The sequence below is a fragment of the Nasonia vitripennis genome, chromosome 2 (genome assembly GCF_009193385.2).
Source record: "Nasonia vitripennis strain AsymCx chromosome 2, Nvit_psr_1.1, whole genome shotgun sequence".
NCBI classification, from domain to species: Eukaryota; Metazoa; Arthropoda; class Insecta; order Hymenoptera; family Pteromalidae; genus Nasonia; species Nasonia vitripennis.
In genome coordinates, this window is record NC_045758.1 from 25,531,535 (window position 1) to 25,549,759 (window position 18,225).

General features: G+C 42.9%; 1 protein-coding gene across 1 annotated transcript; it reads right to left on the reverse strand.

Moving 5' to 3' along the window:
• Nucleotides 1-5,464: 5,464 nt before the first annotated feature.
• LOC107980650 lies at nt 5,465-8,943 on the reverse strand. The gene is made up of 9 exons (XM_016981656.2): nt 8,717-8,943; nt 8,551-8,613; nt 8,357-8,482; nt 8,197-8,226; nt 8,006-8,131; nt 7,775-7,891; nt 7,227-7,703; nt 6,720-7,123; nt 5,465-5,712 (listed from the first exon to the last, which is right to left on the reverse strand). Exons 1-6 carry the CDS (start codon nt 8,736-8,738, stop codon nt 7,809-7,811), a joined length of 450 nt encoding a protein of 149 aa, XP_016837145.1. The 5' UTR covers nt 8,739-8,943; the 3' UTR covers nt 5,465-5,712; nt 6,720-7,123; nt 7,227-7,703; nt 7,775-7,808.
• Between the last annotated feature and the right edge of the window lie 9,282 nt (nt 8,944-18,225).

An 18,225-nucleotide genomic window follows, 5' to 3' on the forward strand; every position in this document is an offset into this window, starting at 1 on the left:
GCGGCGGAAAGTGGGTGGCGAGTACGTGTGTGTGCGAGTTGGGAGATTCGTGCTTTTCAATGCTCTTGTGGTTTTGTAGGATGGGTCGGGCGGAAAGGAAACTGCGATCGAAATCGAGGTAATCAGCGTACTTTTAATCGTCTCGAGAGTTTCACTTCGACCATAAACGATCACATAACGAAAGAATAGGATAGGAGTGTTAAATAATTTGTCAGCGAAATGTGTAGCATAAATTCGATTCGTAGAAACTTGCGACTTGTGATTTGCATAAAAGCCGACGTTTTGTATAATGTAACGTATACCGCTTGTGTTATTACGACGAAATTAGGATTCCAATTAAGCATTAATCACACGTGCATTACGACTATTAGCATACAAATCAAAAACTGTCCGCGCGCTAACGGCCATTTCACGAGACGGAGAGCTGTATGGGCGCAGCTTCTCAAATAAAAATGACTAAATTATTCGCCGTCGAGCAGAACAGTTACTTCCGAGAAGCGGAAAAACTTTCCCCGAATCTAAGAATATATAGGTATGCGTGGACGCGCACAAAACACAAGCTTCCGAAGACATTCCAGGAGTAAAACCGAAATTTTTAAAAGTGACACGCGGACGGAGACCGCAAGACTCTAATATTAAATGTATAGCTGTGTAAGATTCGAGGAATTAAGAGAACGAAAGGAATTCACGAGGTATATGGGTTAGTGATGACTCTTCTGGTTGGCGAGTGTGTGACGCGTTTTACTGAGGATTACACCGTTATTATTGCGCAATGCGTATCTTTTTCAGCTAAATTGAGTAGTTTGCTCTAACAGATGTGCGAAAGGCTCTTTTTATATACGAATAAAATGTATCATCTACAGATACGAGGCATTGCGTAACATTCTGGAAACGTAGTTGCGACATAAGTTCAGCGTCGCAAATCACGAGTATAGGAAACAAAGACGCCAACAACTACAAATCTTCCTATCAACAAATCATCGATACCCGATCCTCCGGCCGAAACCTCCACAAATCTTTAACTAACGTCCGTGAATCATGCGACCGACAGACTCTCGCGCAAAAGTCTTTCTCCCAAACGCATATACATACAAGATACTCTTCTCCTTAGCATAGCTATAAGTACACCACAGGATGGAACAGCGTGTCTCGAGCCGGCCACGCGAGCCAACAACAACCGTCACGCGACGCCGGAGAGCGAAATATTCGTGAGCGGATCCACTTTCACCTCCTCGACGTGCAGCTGGCCGTCGTGTCGTTCTGCGGCTCTTTGTGCCGAGGAAAAGAGTTAGGGCTGCTTTCTTTCGGCCATGAGGCTTTATGGCGGCCGATGCGCTTCGGACTCCTTTATACATTCGAGGCTATTTTATAAACAAAAGCTGTCGATCCGAGAGCGCACGCGTGGGTTCATTAGGGAAGAGAAATTCGAAGATGACACTCGGGACTTTCATTGACGCGAAGTATGTGTGCTACAGTCAGCGCGACGAGCAGTCGCCTTTGTCATGGTAATAAAGGATTTGCTACGCATAAAATCTAAGCAGCGGAGTGCGGACTATAATGGTACGCGGCAACGTTGACTAATAACCGTAACGGTATTCGAGCGAAATCTTTTCATCTCCTCTATGCGCAAACCAATATTTTCACGAATAAAGGTCACATCGTGTTCGTAAAGCACACTTTTCAGATGTGTATCTAGCACAAGCTCGCGCGCGCAACGAATATTATCGATCGAGTGCGAGTCGCGCGAGGCAGTTTCATCATCGATCGATAGATTTTTGTTTTTTCCAAAAACCACAGCCGGTTCATCGTGATTAACGACGGCGAACCAATTTACGCGACTTTCCACTCGCTTAATAAATATTTACATAAATAAGGCGGCGATCATTAATTGAGTTTTACGATCGATCGCGCAAAAACCTTCTCGTAATTTCACCTGCGATATAAGCTCATCGCGAAAATTCTCTTCGGCCCGCACAGGGCGATAAATCGGCGCGTTTGCCGATAGATAATCAATAAGCGCGTAACTTCCACGGCGGCCAGCTCGGGATTCGCTAATACGCGGATTATCCGCGCGGCGCTCTTCACTTTCACCGCGAGTCGCGGCTGCATTCTAAGCGCATCCGGAATCGCTTGGACGAGATCAGTGCGGTGTATAGGTGTGTGTACGAATAGTTTCTATATAGGTATTCCGAGATTCTTCTAATGGACTCCTCCTCCTTCCCGTGAAAATGCTTTTACGATTGTACGTAAGTATATCTGGGAGGAGCGGTTTTACGGCTTGTAATTATCAGGATTTTTTGATGGAAAAAGGTGAGTTAATTGGTTTAGTGCGTTTATAGAGTATGCATACTGCTATATGTATTATATGTTTTTTTTATTATGCGTTGCACCCAAGCAACTATTCGATTTGAATTATTTTTAATTCTACTGTGATTCAGGTCAAAGATTTTTCGAGATAAGATAAAACACAAGACTTCTATATAATCAAACCACCACACATTTCTTTATACTCTAGTTATTCCACAAAGTTTTTCGAAAACCTCGTAATAATTCTCTACTTTTCGAAAAAAGCCTTCCCCACTCGCAAACTCCTCTCCCGTCGCATTTTCATCTCTCGGCCTAAATAGCAATTAGGCGAATCATTATTATGCACGCGCATCCATATTCCGTCAGCGCTGCACAGACGCTGCTCTCGAGATTAATGACTGGAAGGAAGGAAGCAAGTGCTGCCAGTCTTCGGAGCAGAGTAACGAGCTTCAACGCAGCTGCTGGCAGCGTATGATCTTTCGAGCGAGATCAAGTCCATACATACATGCATAAAGTATACGTACACGCGTGCAGTGCAGCACACGGCTGCTGCGATATGACGAGGCGCGATTCTCCAGGATGAGCCGACGCGATATCGGCCTATATGCATCGGCGATGCTGCACACTCGCTGATATATTAACCTGAATATACGCGGGCAAGGGGAGGGGGTGCACTTTTCGCGAATCTACTTACATATACATCGCGTGCGATTAGGGTATTTGCATGATTTAGAGAGAAAGTGTTCGAGAGGCCAAAGAGACGCGAGGTGGTACGTGTAGTAATAATACACGTCGTTTGGCCATTATTTCCGGTTATTCGATCGCGTTATTAGTCGCGGCTCGAGAGCGGGGAGTATGTTATTAGGAGGGAATGCCTTCGCGCGGATGTGGGTTTATGCGCGTGTTATCGAGAGTAATGGCCTGGGCAGTAAGTTTTCCTATATGTGTAATGTTTTATAAATCTATGTATATGAAAATCGCGAGGCGTGTTTTTGCACACAATGGCGGAGGCTTATAATTGCATTTTCGCCGAGATAATCGGAATCGGTATTTTTAGAACCGAATGGAATTCACGGTAGCATATTCGTGCGTGTCTAGGGCTTCAAATTATGTACTCTTCTACTCTCGTTCGCCAACGAACAATTACTTTCCTACACCTAACATATATATAGCAAGAGAGAACGAATGTTTTGTTACCGGTCAGATAAATCGGCGCTCGTAAAACCCAACGAGATAGCATCAGCACGAAACCAATCCGCGGGCGAAACAATACGATTTCTATACACACACATCCAGCTCCCCGAACACGACAATCGCGGCTGGAATCTACTTGCATTATGATGTCAAGCCATAAAAACTCTCCGGATAGCACGCGGAGAAGAAGAGAGAGAAAAGAAAGTCAGCGACAGCACGCACGTGCGTCCAATAAAGCACGCGATTGCAAAAACCGATATCCGATAGAGAGAGACACCCGCGGAGAGGTGTCGCGCCTGACTGGAAAAGCCATTAGCCGCGCAAAAGGCGCATCGTAAAGCAATGAAATTTAATGAAACTGTCATTATTGCGTTGTAAAGCGCTGCTGACTCGCGGCACTAAAAGCCAGCAGCGATTTATAAATGCTTCGCTCGATATACCGATCCTCCGCTCGATCTATACGTATATGACTTCATCGCTGCGGGAAAATATTGTCGCGATCGGATTTTCTGGGGCGTGACGTCGATATTTTCTTTTTTTCCCTTATTTCGTCGTAGAGACTGTTCTCTATTTTCATCGAGGAAAACTCGCGATCGGCAATGGAAAATTATACGAGCTACACGGAGAACGAAATGCGTACACGAAATCCTGACGTGCCCTGCTTACGTAGGAAATTTCATCGAGGCGGGCAATTAAAATTCATTTGAAAATCTTGGCTTGATTAAATTGTCGGGCAGAGTTATTTCAAGAGGGAAATCTAGTGATTCATGCTGAGTTGTGAATTACAAAGGGATTCATAAATTTGAAGACGAGTTATGACGAGGAAGGTTCGATGATTTACGAATATGGATTTAAAATTAGTAGTACACGTGATAGGCTAATAGCTCGTTGATCGATAAAGATGCTAATAAACTGCGGCTATAACTCGGATCGGTACTGTTATTGAGCTCGTCTGACTAGAGCACGGGATGTAACTACTGTACCTAACCAATTTTTATCACAATTGATGCTCTGTACATATGCACTATCGATTCGGAATCTCGAATAATCGTTGATCCATCAATCACTGGTATATACGAAACAAAAATCGAAACCTCCCTGTTACCCTCCTCCTGCTGAAATCTCACCGAGACATCTAAGGCTGCACTCGGTCGCTTTCCAATGTACAGCATCCGGTAACTATCGCTCCGTACAAACAAGGCGGACACTCGACATACGCATGCGAGTTTTACGCACGTGCGCAAGGGAGAGAGAGAGTCGATCATCATCATCATCAGCGAAGGTTGCGGCATCATCCTTATTCGCGCGTATAATCAAGTGAGCGCAGCAGCAGCAGCCGGCACTCATTGATCGTTCGCCATTCATCATCGTCGCCGTGAGTGCGTGCGCCGCGTTTAATCGGATCGTTGGCCTTGATGGCGAAAAAATGCGTGCGCATATGAGAGAGACGCGCGCGAAAGCGATTTTCTTGAAAAGTGCCGCTTCCGCTCTCGGATATAGCTGCGACGTATGCGTGAGATGCACAGGATGAGGATTGGGAACTTTTTTGCGGTGCGGATGAAATTTTTTTGTTGAACCGTAAATTTTTAGTCGTGTAATAAAATATGTTTATTGCGATTTATCATTCTAAAAAGAACGTTTGCTAATTTGTTGATTACAATCACATTGACACCTGAATAAATAATAAATGCCATTTCCAAAACATAATTAGTCACATTCGAAACTTTCGGAACTTTTTTAACACTTGGTTAGTGCTTGTTATTTTTAGTTGCGTAATTTAATGATTTTGTCAACTTTAGAGTTACTCTTGCTGAAAAGCAGAAGAAAACAGTCTATCATTTAATTCAATCTGCAACAAATTAACGTGTCAACTGCTTTTTATATTTTAAAATTCGTTCTTATGTTTTCTAAATAAATGCAGGATCAAATTATATTTTTTGTTGGTGTTGTATGGACAATGCGCACAGTACAAGTTTAAATTTTGGAATTGTCGGTCACACTTGGGGCATTTTTGACGACCGATGTTCAACCCACAGTGAGATGCCATATGATGAGCCGTGATATTTCTACGGCCGTTGTACATTAGGTTGCATTTTTGACAATGCAGCCTTAATTTAGTCTTGCATTTTAAACAATAATAATAGTCGTTTTTATATTCGCCACTTTCTTCGGGTCCACTGCATTTCTCGCAGAATAAATCGTAAAGCGGACCTGATGGATGAAAATCTAAAATTAGAGTTTGATTTAAATGAGGTGTCACAAAGTCAGTGCATTAATTTCAGGTGCAACTATGTGTACATCCTGTAGTGTGCACTTATATTAGTTGGCCCGATTGACCGATAATCTCAGTGCCACGTCGCAAAGCTCGAGAGTTCGCGAGCACTGAGCACTGAGTTGTAGGTCGAGGTGGGGTTAATCAGGCAAGTTTAAGAGGCTCTGGTCAACACGCAGGACCTTAGAAGAGATCCGGCGATCCAAGGGCCAGGTGCTCAGTCGCAACCCAATAGAGACAACACCCAGAGTCGCCAAACCACGGCCGTCTTCTCACCCTATTCTATAAAATTGGAAAAAGCCATCAACAAGCCTCACCACGTCCACGAGAACGGAGAGGACGTCATCGAGCACTTAAGCCTGACCACGTCAACGAGAACGGGAAGGACTCCAAAATTGTCCACCTCATCACATACACGAGAAAGGGGAGGAGATAAGCACACGAGCAGCGCTGCCACCAACAAAAAGCCACTACAGACGCATCAACCCGGGCAACGAGTTATCATCACCAAGGAAGAGCGACGGTGTGAGTGTACGTATGTGTGTATCTGCGCGCGATTTTAGAGTCTTAAGTTTTATTTGTTTAAAGAGAAACGCATCCATCACTAGGGAATCTTCGACCATAATAAATTTAATAAATCATCGAGTTTCATGTGTCATAAATTAAAGAGAGTTTTCTTTCTTAATTTCCCTCTTAAACCCAGCCGCACAAAACATCTCACTCATAATAATCCTAAAACTACAGAAATTTGTCTACTATAGTACTGCCAGTACTGCATGATAATTTTTCTTGATATACGCATACAATTGCCTAAATTTTATATACAATTAAATAAATAAAAAGACAGAGATATTCTTAAAGATAATTATTGTTGTTTCCTGGTTGGGCGGTTTGATTAGTAATGAAGTCCATAAAATTTAACATCAAGTATAAACAAAATTATTACCTGCGTTGTGTGTACCTTCGACTAGAGTCTCATCAACAATACTGGGATCATTTTTAAAATGCCTTATCAAGTGCTTCCGCAGTGAGTCGCTACGGCAGGTTTTATATGGGCAAAACTTGCAATTTATTTACGGCGTTTTTCCACAATTAGACATATGCAACTTCAATCCGCTGATGGTTGTGAATTTCTTTCTGCAAATGGAGCATCGGTAATCTTTATAAGTCTTGCAAATTTGGATGTGACGTTTTACATTTTCCTGCATTAAATATTCTTTATCACATATTGGACATCGGTAAGTATACGGAGTTCCACAGTTGTTGCAAATACTGGATGGCATTTTAAATCCCCTTTTTACTGATATTTTATTGCATGTGTAACAACAGCAAATGGCTGACTTCGAGTAACTATAGAAAATAAATAAAAAATAAATGAATATAATAGATTTTGCAAAGATTTTGTATAAAATTATACGGCAATTACCCTATATTATATAAGTCAATGGCTTACATTTTTTCTTGTTTTGCATCATTTCTTCAACACAGGTACCTCTTTCCGATTGTATGTTTAACGCGTTGGCATGTAATTTTAAATGGCTTCGTTAAGGTTGAATTCGCTTTCCACCATAGTCACAAAGTGAGCACCAAAATTTTGGAACCTCTGCACAATCATTAACATGTTTAGTAAATGGAGCGATGTTTTCTAATGATACATTACACTTTGGACAGTTTAGTTTTTCCCACTCATCATCATTGAATCCTTCCAGATACAAAAATCTTTTCCGAGATTTACAAAGGCCCTTCCTATTGACGTGTCTCTGTATACCTACATAGCTAATCAAGCGATTATCGCATCTCATACACTGATATGCTAAAGTTGGTTTACAGCCACATTCTGGGCGATTGATTATATGCCGTATATTTTTGGTGTCAACAGTTTTGTCACATTTTGAGCAAAAGTGCCTGCACACATATTTTAAAGCATCCACTGCAAAGATATTCAATTTTATAGAAAAGTGTACTGATATTGTAACTAATAGTAGAATATGGAAAATTTACCGTTCAACCTGGTATGTTCCGAATCTGTTTCAGATTATTTAGTAAATTCCAAAATTTGCACTATTGACAAACATTCTAAAACAATTCTTACATTACTTAATTTTGAGAGCAAATCTTCTGTAACAAATTTAATTTATTGGAATACAGTCACAAAATGTTTTTTTTTTTTAATATACAAAGTATATAAATTTATTTTATTAGATTTAAAGAGAGTCCAAGTATGAAACGCACCGGAAATAGCATTGCCAACATTGTGTATAGAAAAATTTTCGTAAGAGCGATCTAATTCTTGTTTAATTTCAGAATATTTTTCATTAGAGTTAATAGGAATGCCACATGTGCTTTGGTCAACATTCTCTGGAAATATGTCAATTCGATTATGGCATGAGCAATACTCGATTATTTCCTAGTAACATACTCACTTAACTTTTTATCAATGTGAATAGTTTCTTCTGCAACCAAAAAATATAATTCAAATAAATTTTAAACTAATGGCTTTTGATTATATATGTGTCACTTTTACTATCAAAATTAGATGTTTTAATACAGGTCGAGTGCCAAATTTTTAGATCGGAAAATTACCTAAATTAACATTATCGAATTCTTGTATTGGATGATATTCGTAAAAATTACCTAACTCTTGTTTGATTTTAGAATACTTTTCAGAGTAAATAGCTGTACTTCTTGAATTGTTATCATCAATGTATTCTGAAAATTTCAAATATATTTTACAAGGAATATTCATTTTTTCCTATTCTAATTATACCTACACTCACCCAACTTTATTTTATTTGGTTTTTCGTCCACTAATGAATAATTGTCAATGTTAACAAGTTCGTCTGCAACAGAAAAATGAAACTCGATTATAATTCTTGGAACTTCTCATTTTTTTTATTGTTATTGATATTCACGAATCTATTTCCTGATATAAATAGGGCTCACGTTTAATCAAGAACCGTTTCATAATAAACAATCAATACGTTGCAAAATATTCCACTATCACAATCAAATAGCCTAATATTCGCGTAGAATGAAACTGCAGAGGTTTGTATAATATCACTAACAAATAATTTGTTTGTTCGTAAACTTGAATTACTATACAGTAAGATAACTACACACAAAAATAACATAAACTACGACGATCACAGGCAGCAGGTAAATTCTCCCTTCTAGTTTGGGAACACAACTTCTGAACGCTCGCTTCATATTGGTTCCATGATCGCATCATATACATATTCATCCAACGAACAATCATTATAATGTTGTTGACCCTGCCATGAGTGTTTATAACGTTCGAATAGATTTTATTGTTCACAGTGCATTAGACAGCTACGCTAATGACGTACATATATTTCAATCGCGCATAAATTAACGAATCTCTCTCTCTCTCTCTCTCGCTTCCGTATGCTATCTCTGTTTTCAATTGCTCTCCAGAAGAGCGCGGATAATTTTATCGGCAGTTTATAAAGCGAGATCGATATAAATCTTGCCGTTTTCTACTCGGCGACCGTACGCGCGTCGTATCTCTCAGCGCAAAGGATTCAGGATTGCCTTCCGCATATCAATGTTTGTCATCTTATCGGCGCAGATTATAATGCGAACGCGAATGCGCGCGAGTGAATAGCAAAACAGCCACGCGGCGAGGAACAACCTGCGTGTGACTCTTCAGTCGGAACGCATTTCTTCCTCGCGGTCCCGCGCTCGGTGAAATTTTCGAAAATATCAGTGTTTCGAGGTTATACGTTTGCGCGCACGCCGACGAGATCTCAATCGTGCGAATTTACGCGGGGAAAATATTCTACGAGCGAGGAAATCGCGTGCGGGAGACGCTTATGTACAGTGGTATGTGAAAGTGTCGAAAATCGTGTGTTTGTTTTAAAAGTGTCGCCACTCGAATTTCCGTTTGAAAAACTACGTTATCGAGTTCGCAAATCAAAACTGCGATAAATCGCATCGAAAAATAAAGTACACCTCCTGCACTTTCCAAAATCAGTCTGGTTCTTCAACTTTTACGCGCATCGCCCGCAGTTCCAGCTGTACATATAAGAGACTCGCGCGCTCTGTGCAGATATATAGTATCCGCACGTCGGCGGCGGCGCGGATACTCGGCCAATGGAACGTTCCAAATACTTCTCGTTGCACATCGCGCGCGCGCGAGGATAAATATCGCTCGTGCCGCCGCCGTTATATATACCATACTAGACTCGCTGCACTGCGGGTATAGCAGGTATAGGCGTGTCGAGAGAGAACGTGGTCTTGTGCGCCGTAAAGGCGATTATATTGCGCGCTCCGGTGAAAAAAGCCGCTGCGAGTGATGTAGTCGGTAAAAATCGAGCTTAACGTTTGTTTGAAGAGCGATAGCTGTGTATACGTAGTTTTTGAGTTACCGAGCTTTAGCTTTTTGCGGTGATCCGTGGTGTGGATGTTCGTTTTAGTATCGTTTGGGATATCGTTGATTGCATGCGAATTAGTTGGCTATTCATTATTTCTTAAACAATAATCGTAAACCTCGATCCTTTTCAATATACCTTATAACAAAAGTAAAATTTCTCCCCATAAGCCTCCGAAGAATCTAAATTCCACTCCAGTTTTCCCTTTTCCCAGAGGCCGAAATCTCGAGCGTCTTTACGATCCAATCTCGATCATCCATAATCCCGCTTTATACACACTCTACCGCACAGGCCGTACCAAAAGAAGCTTTTGCATCGAACGGACCTGCAGCTCGAGACGATTTATCGAGCGGATTGGCACAATGATCTGCAGTGCACACACATACCCCGAGATACGCGTCCAAGCAGAAAAGTCGCCTTGGAATTTCATGACCATTAACGCGGCGTTTATAAGGCGCGGTTTATGAATTCGGAGCAGCGATAGTGAATTTCGCGCTGCAGGACACAGAGCGCCGCGACGAAAGTATTCCTGCGCTCGCTGTACATTTTTTCCGGCCGCGCTGGAATTTTTGAAAGTGTGCACCGGCCGCCTCGAGACAATGCAGCGTATGAAACTAAAAAGTGAAAAACGAAGGCGAGTATAAGAGAGAGATGTATGAAGCGTATATACGTAGCAGGAGAAAGTATATACATGTATATATGCACATTGTTACGGGTTCAAAATTCATAACCCATATGATAGCGACCAGTTTGGAACTGCAGCGAAAGTGTAACGATGGGTGGCCCTCATATTGCCGAGAGATTTAGAAAACTTTTTTACACGCGTACGTATACCAGTTTTGCAAGAGTATTTCGTTCGCGTTATCCTCATTATTATATGCGCTGCTTTTTCGGCCGCGCGCAGCTTTTTGCAGCGAGCGACTGACATTAACGTGCCAAAGATACGGGCTGTTTGTTCCTTTACGTCGGCGAGTACGGATCCAGTTTCGTGGTCCCGGGGATTCGTTTCGCTTTTACCCGGGCCGCGTTGGGCTGCTTGGTACTTTCTTTTTTTTCGCGGTGACAGCGACGAATCAAAGAGTAAAGGATCGCGCGAGTGTATATAGCTCGATTTAAAGTGTATCGCCGCGAAAGTTTTAGCGACGCGAGTGTATTCCATTTGATAAGGTCGTTAAAAATAATTGCTCAATCGTCGTGTTTTCGGATATGCCGGTGTATTATTTATTTATTTTTTTATATACAGACAATTTTTAATTTTAGTTTATAGGTCAACGACCTACGCAAACTTCATACCTCCAAACACCTCTCACGTATTATTAATCATTACGCAAACTATGTAATTATTTAATCGCTCTCGAGCTCGCAGGAGCTTAGAACTTTCCGCAACGGCGGCGGCGGTAGCCGACAAAAAGTTCTCGCGGCTCTTTTTTGCACCGATTAATTACGAATTTAATAGAGTGCGCGCACGCGCGTTAAGAAGCTTCTCTTTCTCTCTCCGTTACCGAATTTTTTCTCTCGATCCTCATTACGGACAGTTATATAGCTCAAGCATAATTCATCCGCCGCCGCCGCGCGATGTACAAATAAACGCAAAAGATATTGATAATATTTCTCGTATGCAAATTTGAATGTACGTATGTGTAAGGGAGAAAGAATGCGGAGAGCAATGAGGCAGCTCTGTGTACAACTTCATCCGATTTGGGATTGTGTATACAAGCTTCGGAAGATGCGTTTTTCTCGCGCGCAAATGAGAGTAAGATCAGGTGATAATTGGACGAGCGCGTGTGCTGTATATGAGATACGGGATGGAGTTGCGGGGCTTATAATTATCGCGCTTTATAGCTCTTTATTATTTGCTGTCTGGAATTCTTTCAGGAGTTTTTTGGGGTTGTAAAATTTGCCGTAGCTGCTGCACTGTATGATGGAGACGAAAGTATATATTTATATAGAGTTTGTAAAAAATTCATATAATTTACCTTGTATAATTTATACTCACAAGGACGGAATTCAAAGTTACAAAAATATGCGATGCTCCATATCATACTAAACCGCAGCAAATTTATCACGCAGGTGCAGTAGATTTGAATTTTTGCATACCTTACCGAAAACGACTTTACTCATTGCTCCCTTAATCAAAGTAATAAGATATTTTGCGCCTGACTCAAAGTACCTTACATACGCGCGTAACTGTTATAAACCACACATATACATCCTATTTGAATTGCAAACCCACTACAAATCATTCTCTCTTCGCAGTTAAACTCGCGCGGCATACGTACATTCAAATTCGTACTCGTGACATATTTTACGGTTATTAATTATACATATTCCATTGTGTTCGCTCGCCGCCACGTCGATCGCTATTAGTCACCGAATCGCGTATACAAGCGTGTCCTTGAACCGAACACACCCATTCGATCAAATCTCGCACACGCGTGCTTTCTCTCCTCTTTCTCGCAACTATATCCCCGTCGATAATAACCGCCGGGAGACAATTAAGGAGAAATAAAGTTTCGCACGCAGACTGTGTATACACATCGCAAACGCGCTCGTATAATGAGTTCGCGAGAGAAAAAAAAGCGACGTGTCCGATCGAATACCGTTTATTTAATGACGGCGCTTTTTGCGCTTCGGCGACGATTCGATTGTCTTCGGCCGCCGCCGGAATTTGTGTTCGCCGCCGGTATTGTGTACCCGTATAATATATACGTGTGAGAGTGGGCTTGAGAAAGGTGAGCGAGAAAAAGAGAGAGAGACGCGGAAGTGCGGCGGCGCCCTTTTTACGCTCTCGATGAGTCGCGCGCGCGCGGTTGTCGTAAATTTTGTCTGGAACGGCTGAAGGAGGAGTAAGTTTCCGAGCGATTCGACGTGTCTGCAGTGAAGGTGTAAAAAACGACGTATCTTATGTAATGATTGATAAGACTTTACTGAGGCGATTACAGTCCGTAAACGGCGTAATAACCTCGTTGTAGGTAATTTAGCTCTAATTATTAGCATAACAATTATATAGCAACTATATCTTTAATTACTTAGAGAATAAATCAGTGCAAAAAACCCTCCACCAACGCCAAATTTTCTCACCGCGTAAAAGTCCGATATATCTACACTCAATACCGGACTTTTAGCAGCCTCGCCACGAACTACAGGCCCATAAAAGCACGAAAACCGCAGCGCTCGAGCAATAATCCCAGATCCCACGGCTCGGCAGCATAAAAAGGGCCTAAACTACGCTCATTCTCTCTCTCTCTCTCTCTCTCTCTCTCTCTCTCTCTCTCTCTCTCTCTCTCTCTCTCCTCACCTAAACTGCGAGAGAAGAAGAGGAGGAAGAAAAAGAAGGAGTCAGAGCAGCAGCGTGTGTATGCGCGGCGCGGAGAAAGTTCCGGCGAGTCGCTCTCGCGCTAAGTAGGTCACGACTTTGACCGCTCGCAAGGTCCATACCTCCTCTCGCTTCTCTCTTTCTCTCTCCCTCTCTCGCCTATATGCTTACACACGATTCTCTGTGTGCTGAGCGTTTATTATACCTATATACAGGTACCACGCGCGAATTCACTTGTGCCAGCTGATGTGTGCGACTCGTGTTTCGGCTGATCAGCTATATGACGGCTTGTATAATGATACGGAGAGGAGGAAGTTTCGGTCGAGGTGTTAGATATATTTATGTCTTTAAAGCCGATGCATATGTAGGTCAATTGCTGATTTTAGCGCTAATTGAGCTAAGTGGCGTAGGGGGCAGCGATGAAGGATGTTGCTTGTGCTAGTTGCTTCTGGCGGACTGACCCAAAGCGCTGCGCGGCTTAATTAGTTTATATACGTGTACGGTGTGTATAATTGTTTTATGGGTGAAAGTAATGCGATTCCCTTATTTTCGCGTATTCCGCGACCAGACGCTTCGGAAGCTGTAACGAGCTGCAGTTCCGCGGCTTTTGGCGTTTTGCTCGTTTTAACGAGTCGTGTGTGTTGTGGTTGGCCGATACTCGAGACCGATAATAAATAAGCTTCTCGTATATATGTATTTAGCGAGAAATGCAACTGCAATCGAGAGGATTCAAAACGTTTCCTCCGCGCGGCGCGCGAGCTGGACTAATTGATCAATATCCTTTTGAAACTGGGTCGATATGTCTCTTCTCGTTCCGAATTAAATATTTTACTCCAGTTTTAAAATATGCCTCTCTCGCTCAATTTAACACGCGCGGGGCAGATATTTTAATTCGTGAATTTTATTGCCTCGAATTCTTCCTTGTCCTTTGTTGCTGAAAAACAAGTCTTATTTATGTATAGCCGAATCAAATACTGCACTGCACCTGCGCAGGCAAAAATATGAACGAAAGAAAAGTTGAAAAAAAGGAAAGGTCGTGCTCCTGAGAAGTATGTAACTGGAGCATTCTTCAAATTTTCAGCATTTCTACCTGACTTTCCAGGTTGGTAATCAAATACAGCGGAGGCACTTTCTTCTCGTTTTTCGGCAGTTACTCAGCTATGGATCCAGTTTATTTCGTGGTTTTAGATCCGATTCGCTTTTACTTGTACTTTCTTTTTCTCTGTTCCGAGCCACGACGTCGAGTGAATTTTATTGGATTACACGCGTCGTGGGATTTGGAAAATCGAAAACGTCAATGCCAGCTGTATTGGTATCATGGGAATTAGACAAAAACACACGTACCTGTACGCTAGTCCACTTAGTGATCTGATGCATCGGGTAAAAAATCCGTCTTCTTCCGTTTATAATCGCGAATATCGGCCGTTAATCGCGCTCGCGTCGGCTTCATTGACACGCCGTGCGCGGCTTTCCCTCGTCGGTACACGGGATTTCGCGCGTCGATGTGTTGCACGATTCTTCGCAATTCAGAGCCGTCCGTTTAACGAGATGATTAAAGCCGCAACTCTTTGTCGCGATCGCGATGGTTTAGGAGTTACGCGCTTTTTCGAAAGAGGAACACACCGCAGAGTTTTATTCAAAAAATTCGACCGACCAGCGCAATGCGCTTAAATCATAATTCAACTCGCGCGACGGCTGCATCAGCTACGCATCGGGTTGTAACTTTTATTTTTCACCGATAACCCAAATCCCGATTTTTTGCATCTCAAAAAACTACACGAAAGCAATTAAAGTGCTCCCATAAAGGAAAGCTATACGAAGACTTCTCCTCTCCGGGAAAAAAGCTTATGTAGTACAGAGTACAGCCGATGCCTCCTACTCGATTACATCAGCAGGTTTTTCTCATCGACGCCGCGGCGACGCAAGTAATAAGCCAGACAAAAAAAGGATCAGATCTTCCTGCGGCTGGCTCCTGTTGACTCGCGGCTCATCATCGCCGATGCGGCTTCCTGCATCAGTGCGGCGGGGCCCGACTGACTGGGTCAAGGCTGGCCTTTATTCGAGGCGGCGGTCCCTGCATCACTCCGTGACGCCTCTCACGGAATGCCAATGACTCGTCGTTATACACTCCGCTGCGGAGCTCTTCCTTTTTTTGCTTTTCGTCTTGGGATCGTGTACACGCGTCTTTTTTTCCGGGACTTCATTCGCGTTATGTACGCTCGATCGGGGCTCATCGGACTCCAGCGAGCGATTTATATAGGGCTCCGGGATTTAAGTGGATTAAGTGCAAGGACTTTCTGAATTTTTCGGAGTGAAAACGTCGATTGGATCGCTGCTCCGAATCACATCGGATGGCTTATTGTATTGCGGAGTACACATTTAAGTGCCATTAAAACCAAACTTTGGTCGCAAATTCTACGACTATGTAAATACATCGCAGAGAGTGTACATCTACTTGTACATTCGCAAGTTTCTCTCTCGATCCTCTCGTTAAACGGTCTCGAAAAATATCAAACGTTCCGCGAGCTCGTCAGCAGTACGAATAAGGCGTACATCGCTGCTGTTGACCAGGTATATAAATATAGGTGTATAGCATAGCGGTGGCCGCAGCCGCAGAGTTTCTTAATTAGCATGTGTCGGCTTTGGCTTTTTTATCATCGGTTTTGTTTCGGGTCAGCCGGACATAAAGTAGGAATGTTTCGGCCCAGTTTGGTATACTGTGTTGTGTCACTATATACAGCGGCCGATGTGAGCGAAGGGGCTGACCTGTCGGCAGATGATATATCGTTGCGTATACTGCGAAGGAAAGATGAAAATCTGACGATTATTTTCACCATTACACGAGATTATCTGGGTATATTTTCTGTGAATTTTTCAGGCGTTGATACCAAGGTTGTACTTGTTGCACAACTCGTTTGCCCTTTTTCTTACTAGTCTGCTTATTTTCGATCCAGCTTATTGTAAATTTCAAAAAGTCTCTTCATTTTTTTCATCGAGTTTCGAGGTGCTAACTGGAGTAGTGCACAAAATTGGCATATTATATTTTGGGAAATCCCAAAAGAAAGAGTGTTAACATGTCAAACCCGCGCAAAACGAGATTGAACGGTATTTAAACCGCGTCAACTTTGTTTACAAAAATAATACGCTCCCAATCGAAACCAAGCGAGAAATACATTTCAGCGAGTGCAACGGATGGCGTCAAGACCCAAATACCAGGTCTCCTCGGAAATTGCAATACATAGACAGTATACGTATACGACGAAATCCAACAAATATCCCTCCGGACTCTAAACTCCCGAATTAAGCAAAGCGCCGAACTCTCCCCCACACGCATAATAAAACCGTCAAATTCCTGCAGGCTGCTCTTGAAAATACCTCGAGCGTGTACGCGACGTCGACACTGATGCGCGGTCTGAAAAACAAGACCTCATGCTGCCGTACACTCTTTCTCGCGACGAATTCGCGCAGCAGAGCAGAATCCCGCACTTGCACGTACATGTATACCTGTATATGTATATATACGAGAGAAAGAGGGGATCGAAGCTGCAGGAATCCAGCGAACAGGTACCACACACACACATGTGTATACGTGCGATGGCACGAAGGAAGACGACGACGACGACGACGCCGAGTAGTAGGTCAGCGGGACAGCGCCGCCGGCGATCTGCGTTCTTCCTTCTCCTCCTTCTCTTCTTCGGGCCTCGATATCTCGCCGCGCACTTCTTTTCTTTTTCTTCTTTTTCGAGGCACATTGCACCGATGGGCCAAAGTGCACCTGTGCTTTAAGGATGATGGATTTTGCGAGTTGTTTTTTTCTTCTTCTTCGCTCTATATTTCGAGTGAGTTTCGTATACGAGGAATATCAATCGAGCGGCAGAAATTCAATTCGGAATCGCGCGCGCGCGCGCGGATAGAATTTCGAACGCGCAGCAGCCGATCCTATAAAAGACGCTCATAATGTAAGAGGCGATGTTTAGGAGATTTCCTGCGATGCCGGGGAGATACGCTCGTTACCATTGACCAATTTGGAATGTCGAACACTTGGAATATGCAGATTGCGCTGATTGTGGAAGTCGGTTTGAAATTGATGAATGACATGACTCGGTCCGCCTTTTCTTTATCAGATTTTTAAACTCCGGAATGTGTACCGACAGTGTTTTCAAAACATCGTTCCGGTAAAAAAATTACTCCTGTTTCTCTCTGTGTGTCCATACAGCAAAAGGATTATTTTCGTTAAAAATTTTCGCGTTAAAATACCGAAAAAATAGAGAAACATCCTGATCGCGTCATTCTCACTTTCCAGCCGAAAGGAGAGTAAAGTTGTTCCATACACACTTGCCCTCTCAATATGTATCCGCCTATACGTATACACCGAATCTCGAGAAAAAGCGTCTTTGCGTAACCGCGAAAACTTCTTGCGGCAACAACGAAAGCCGAACGAATCGGCCGAGAAGCGAGAAGAAGAAATAGCCAGGCGCGCGTCTAGTCGCTATCAGTGTCTCGCCGCAGCAAAAGCGTGATGGAACGTCGAGCGAGAGTAAGTAGAAGCTCGATTGCGCTAGAGTGTTTTGCTCGCGGCCGCAACAATGCGCCTTATCAAAGCGGGCGATGGAATTACGAGCATGTAATTGCGTTGCTCGGTGCTGTAAAAAGCTGGCCAAAAAGCGCGTGTTTGCTCGATATTGTCGGCTGGTATATAATATCGCTTCGATGACTTAATTTATACATTACTTATCATCCGATTT